The sequence below is a fragment of the Rana temporaria genome, chromosome 7 (genome assembly GCF_905171775.1).
Source record: "Rana temporaria chromosome 7, aRanTem1.1, whole genome shotgun sequence".
NCBI classification, from domain to species: Eukaryota; Metazoa; Chordata; class Amphibia; order Anura; family Ranidae; genus Rana; species Rana temporaria.
Window position 1 is genome coordinate 99592006 of NC_053495.1, and position 6739 is coordinate 99598744.

The window sequence follows — 6739 nt, forward strand, 5'->3', positions numbered from 1 at the left end:
CCCTCTCGTGGGCCAGGCCTGGTGCCACGGGTACGGCTCCTCAATTGTCTGGGGGGAGCCTTGGGTGGGGCATCAGGAGGAGGTTCATCCCCTGGTCTGTCACTCCTGGCAGATGTTGGCTGCATGCCCTCCAACGCAACGGCAATGCGGGTGAGGACAGAGTTAGTATCCACCTGCATCCGCAGCTGGCGGGTGGTGGTCTGCCGCTGGAGGCGCCTGTTCTGCCTTCCCTCTGCCTCGATGGCAGCAGTGTTGGCCTGTACAGCCACTCCCAGGCTCCGCCACAAGGCCTGCTGCTGTGGCCTGCAGCTCCCCAATTGCCCTGGTATGACACTCAAGGCTGGCCTGCACATTCGAGCCATGGTCCCCAGATGGTGAGGGACCCCCTGCCACCATGTGGTGACGCATGGCCTCAAGGGTCTGGGCTTGGTCACCATGGCAGCGCAGTTTGCGCTCACATCCTGCAGGCAGTCAGAGATCGAGCTGGTCTGCTCAGCCTGCTGTGTGAGGCACTGCTGCATAGCGGCTGCGGTGCCCTGCACAGCCACTGTGCAATCAGCCTGGGTCTTGGCTGAGGAGGCCAGGCTGTCTGCCACACGGTGCAGGTCACAGGCTAGAGCACCCATGTGGAGTGTCTGCCTTGCCTGCTCCCTCTCCAGCCCTTCTTGGAGGGATTCGGGTACACCCCTGGTCTTCCTCAATGCCTTCTTGGGGGATGGAGAGGCATGTGTCTATCTGGACGGGGTAGCCCGGGAGGGGGTTCCCCTGGATTGGGTAGCCCTGGAGGGGGTTCCCCTGGATGGGGTAGCCCTGGAGGGGGTTCCCCTGGATGGGGTGGAGGTCTGTGAGGGTCCGGGGAAGGTGGAAGCCTCCTCAAAATAGAGGCATTCCTCCTGGTGGAGATCCACCAGCTCCTCCTCAACTACCTCTAGAGAAGAGGTGTGGGCACTCCCCTCCACCGCTGTCTCATGGCTTCCCAGGGGGTCAGGCTGAGGCAGATGTTCCGGGGATGGCGTGGGTCGGACCCCGGCAGACGACGGCCCAGCTCCCTCCAGCACATCTGTGGATGACACAAAGCATTCACATGTTGGTGGACCCACACACTTGTCACATATTCCCTTCCACCCCCTCACATGCTACACACCTGATGGGGGATAAAACACACTTACCTGTCCTCAAGTCCTGCTCACTGGAGTCAAAGCCCTCCAGGCCCTCCACCTGCTCCTGCTCCAGACAGCTGGCGATCACCTCCTCCTCAGCTGTCAATCTCAGAGATGAAGCAGGTCCGCCTTCCGTGCCCCTGAGGTGCCTCCTCACCTTGGCCAGCTTCTCTCTGACCCGCTGTCTCATGTTATTAATTTTTTTTATAATGTCCTTAGAGGTCCTAGTCTCATGCCCAAGGGCATTGACCTCCAGGGTGATCTTCTGGTAGATCTCAGTCTTCCGTGCCTTGCTGTGCGCCATGGAGGTAGGCATCATACTGCGCTATTGCAGAGGTCAGGATCGCCCTCTCTTCTGGTGAGAAGTTTTTCTTCCTCCTCTCCCTATCTACCTCAGCATCAGACATGGCTCTGCAAAAGTACTGCGCTCCAGGGGGAAAACAAGCAAACTGGTGTACTTTTGCGCTGGACGGGCGTATGGCTCGGCGTATTTATGTGCTCGGCGTAAGCCGGTGGGCCGGCGTATCTAAGGAAGTTGCGCCGGTGTAGTTGTGAGCATGCGCATAGGGGTGCTGGGCATACAACCACATCACGGCGCATGCGCCGTTCATGATAAGCCGGGCGTAAAACATTGCACCACGCTCGGACCTTCATTTTCATGGGGTCACACCCACTTCCACCTACGCCGGTCTGCGCCTTTGAAATCCATGCCACGCCGACGCAGCTTTGTGAGCACTGGCTTCCTGAATTCCATGCTTGCCTCTCTGCGCTGCGTCGGCATAGCGTAAAGAAGATGCGCTACGGCGGCATAAATATGCACCGATGTCTGTGAATCCGGGCCAAAGTCTCTAAAATATTCCATGCCCAAGTACACAGTGATTACAGATGAAAACATCTATTTTTTTTTTTTATCTATCTACAATCTTGACTTGACTGATACAAATACCTGGGAAAGGGAGTTCCATGTTTTCTTTTACAAAATATTTTATTTTCAAAATAATTTGAACAGGTAAGTTATGAGACGGATACATTATATATGACAAAAGCAGAGAAAAAAATCTCAACAAAAGGATAAAACAAGATAGTTGCAGAGCTTCTGAGTTCCATTTAGCAACATAATAAATGTCCAAAAGTCTCTAGTAAAGAAGGAGTTCCACGTTTTCACTGCTCCAACAGCAAAGAGACAGTAAAGAATATACAATTTAATATTAAACCACCTTTTGTGTCTCAAATTGTATCCACGTCTTCATATATCATGTTCCCTTTTGAGTGCCCCTCCTTCAGAGTGAACACGTGTAATCTTTATAATTGTTTTTGTTGCCGTTCGCTGGACTTTAGTTCAAGGACATCCTTCCTGTGGCTTGGTGACCAAAACTAAACAGCATACTCAAGATCAAGCTGAACCAGTGTTTTAAAAAGGGGTAGATTTATTGATATACCCTGTGAACGTATGCCCTTTTTAATGCATGAGAGTATTCTGCTAGATTTGTTAGCTGCAGTTAGGCATTGCTAAGTCTGCAAGCTACAACAACTCACAAATCTTTTTCCATCATTAATTCTCTCAGAGTAGCCCTTCCTAATGTGCATTTTTCATGAATATTTTTAGCACAAAAGTGCTTAACTTTATACAGTATTTTTCAATAAATGTGCAAAAAATAGATAGAACAGAAATCAAAGGCATCAACATGCCTGTTGTTAGAAGAATACCTGTAATGAGTGGAGACCAATGGCTGACAACGTCAGGTAAGCTCAGTTCTCAGATCTGCGAGAGATAGGAAAGTCTGAATCGCTAGAACGATGATCAGTGTCAGGGTTACAAGCCAAGTTTGGTGCAGGAGTGAGTTTCATAGTCAAGGTCACAAACCAAGGTTGATCCAGGAGGAGAGTCTCGTAGTCAGGGGTCACAAGTCGCTTCCAAACAGCAATAGAAGTAGCTCAAGTAGTATGCAGGATCAGACCACAATCTGGCGACAGGAAGTGCAGAGCCAAGGCTTTTATTTATGACTTTCATGGGAGGAGCAAGGAGGTCAAGGTTCAACAGCAATCAAGACACAAGGCAGGGTTGTCCAATGGATCAGGCAGGATTGTCCAATAGAGCTGTCCAGCATCCCAGATAGATCAGCGAGAAGAGTCAATGGCTGATACCTGTACATATACCAAAACTAGAAAATCTCTTGAAAATAGGACGTTCATTGTGCCAACATAGACATACACATATTTAAAAGCCAAAAAATAAATAATGTTTTGATACAAAATAATTGTTATAATTTTTATAATGTCACATAAACGTAAAGTCTAAAAGGCGATAAAATATATGGGCTAAAAGGCAGCCAATTACACCATATAAATGAAGAGAAGTAAGCTATACATTTCCTAAATTAAACCCTACATTATTATTACTAAAATGCATAACTGTATATAAAAAGAAAGATAAATATTATAATGTGGACATAAAGAATATTGGACCACAAGGGAAATGTATTGGATCATAAGAAAAATGTTATTGCACCGCCCGTTCTCGCGCACGTGCAGTATGACAGTATCAGCGCCATAAACTCCACACGTTGTTTACAACAGGTGGCGTCGTCAGAAGCGCCCCATTGTGATGGCATTGGCATTGTGAAGCCCTCTGCGCTGTCCACTGACTCCTGGGAAATTATGACACACATCTCCCAGGAGCAGTAGCGAGCAGAGGCGCTGAGGGAAGTGACATCAGGAGCCGCATGTCAGGAAGCTGAAGATTTGAAGGGACCACATAATTGATAATTGATCAGCACAAACCCCCCCTGTCAGAGGAGCAGCCGATCGGCTCTCCTCTACTCGCGTCTGACAGAGGAAAAGCTGATAACCAGCTTTTCTTGTTTACATCGTGATCAGCCGTGATTGGACACGGCTGATCACGTGGTAAAGAGTCTCTATCAGCGACTCAATATCCTGAGGACGTCATATGACGTCCAGTCAGGATATTGAAACCACTTTGCCAACGTCTTTTTGCAATAGGGCGGGCGGCAAGTGGTAAATTGTACACAGTAAATGGCCCTAATGTTTTTTCATGATTTTCAAATGTTTTTTATGAGTTTTTCTGTTAGATCATAAAATGGTAATATATAGTATTACATATGTCAAGTCATTTTGTACTGTATGTGTATCCCTCCTTGAGGTGTGTCTATGGTCAAAAATTCTGAGACACAATTTTTTTCTGTGAAATATTACTTGGCCTTGCATAAGTATTTCCCTAATTGCACTGTATTTAGGAAAATGATTAATTTTAACAAAGTTTATGAATAATTATACAGTTTGTAGTAGAACGGAAATGCAAAACAAATAATTATATAACAAATTATGTATTCCTATTTTTAAGCTATGTGCCAAGCCAGCGTCATACAATACAAGTGGACTATGTGGAATATATGGATGAACTGGCCACACTTCTTGGAGTGAAGCCAGATCTGCTGCGTCTCTTTGCTACAGATCCAAGCTTGGGCTTTCAAGTGCTGTTTGGTCCCTGTACACCTTACCAGTTTCGACTTATGGGGCCAGGAAGGTGGAGCGGTGCCAAAAATGCCATCATGACACAGTGGAATCGCATTATAAAGCCGACAAAGACCCGCACTCTTAAAAATTCTACCCAAGATGCGTCTTTTCCAAAAATGCTAATAGTGGGTGCAATTGTGATTATCTTGGCCATTTTTATGTTTTACTATTAAGTATATATCTAGCTTTTGATTTAAACATTCAAGTTTTTTGCTGTATATAGAAAGTGTATACTTTTCCTTTGAGTTATTAACAGATATGCATATGAAAGTATATGAAATGATATGCAAGTAAAAAAAAGCAAAATAAATAAATATTGTACAAGGACACAGGTGAATAATGCTGATACCGGAGCGTGAACATTAGTAATAAACAAGGTAACACTGTATTGTATTTAAAGGCTTTTGTCTTGATTTCGATTTGCATTAAGGAGTCTGGAAATCTTAAAAGGTTCTGTTAAAATGTTCTATATGAGAAAGAGGCACTTACAACATTTACATTTAAGTAAATTTCTATTGTTGTACAAAAATAAAGTCGATTTCTGGTATTATTTATCTCTTTGTTCTGTAACCTACTGGTATGTGTTAACCTCCATTTTAAACTAAAACAGACATAAAGGTGACAATTAACAGCATTCTTCTATGTGGTATCTGGACAAGACGTCAGCTGTGTGTTAGTAACTACTGACCTCACAATACCTCAGTTATTTTAAATATATTTAGCTGTGGTAAGTACTACATGCTTAAGCCATGAATGCCCCACTTTTCCTGTAAACCAGCTTGTCATTTACATTTGCTGGCCTTTAAAATTCTTTCGGAAATTGCATTTCACAAACATGACAAATATGCTGATCATCAAAACTTTACATGGCAAATGTATTCCTTTTAGGGATATCATCTTCTGCCCTGCTAATGCAAGAAATAAATATATAGGAAAACAATAAATCCTCAATAACCCATAGCAAACAAAGCAAACCCTGTTCTTATTGGGCCAAATTCTCAAAAGAGATACGCAGGCGGAACTGCTGTTCAGTCTGTGCCTAACTTTGGAAACGATCCTCAAAAGGCTTTTTCCAAAGTTAGGCAGAAAATCTGACATGTGTAAGACACTTACACGGTCAGATCTTAGGATGCAGTACCGCATCCGCCGCTGGGGGCATTTCTCATTGAAATGCAGCTTTGAGTATGCAAATGAGGACTTAAGCAGATCCACAACGCTTTTCAGCATTGTGATTTCTGCGTAAGTTCCGATTTGCTTGCGCAAAACTAGGGCTGGTTTTACAATGTGTAAAATTAGTCACACCTTGTAAAGGCCCATTCAAGCGACGGCATTTGGTATGCATTCCTGAGGGAGAACTCCACGGCAATTTGTAAAATCAAAACCGGCATGGGTTCCCCCCCCAGGAGCATACCAGGCCCTTAGGTCTGGTATGGGTTGTAAGGAGACCCCCCCTACGCCGAAAATTCGACGTAGGGGGTCCCCCTACAATCCATACCAGACCCGTATCCAAAGCACGCTACCCGGCCGGTCAGGAATGGGAGTGGGGACGAGCGAGCGCCCCCCCTCCTGAGCCGTGCCAGGCCGCATGCCCTCAACATGGGGGGGTTGGGTGCTCTGGGGCAGGGGGGCGCACTGCGGGCCCCCCCACCCCAGAGCACCCTGTCCCCATGTTGATGAGGACAGGACCTCTTCCCGACAACCCTTGCCGTTGGTTGTCGGGGTCTGCGGGCGGGGGCTTATCGGAATCTGGGAGTCCCCTCAAATAAGGGGGCCCCCAAATACCGGCCCCCCACCCTAAGTGAATGGATATGGGGTACATCGTACCCCTACCCATTCACCTGGAGGCAAAAAATTAAAGTTATTAAACACACAACACAAGGGTTTTTAAAATAATTTATTAGTCTGCTCCGGAGGCCCCCCCTGTCTTCTTTAGCTCTAATACCAGGGGGGGCTTCTTCCACTCTCCGGGGGGGTCTTCTCCGCTCTCCGGGGGGGGCTTCTTCTTCCGCTCTCCGGGGGGGTCTTCTCCGCTCTCCGGGGGGGTC

The 6739-nt window shown here is 46.5% G+C and overlaps 1 protein-coding gene across 3 annotated transcripts in view; it reads left to right on the forward strand.

The window, feature by feature from the left end:
• The window catches only part of LOC120945537 (flavin-containing monooxygenase 5-like), a 96210-nt gene extending 91123 nt beyond the window's left edge, over window positions 1-5087 (forward strand). For all 3 annotated transcript variants that reach the window (XM_040359750.1, XM_040359749.1, XM_040359751.1), the window contains one exon: window positions 4522-5087. In XM_040359750.1, coding sequence (XP_040215684.1) covers window positions 4522-4867 — 346 coding nt within the window. In that variant the 3' untranslated portion in view covers window positions 4868-5087. The remainder of the gene's footprint in view (window positions 1-4521) is intronic.
• Window positions 5088-6739: the final 1652 nt, after the last annotated feature.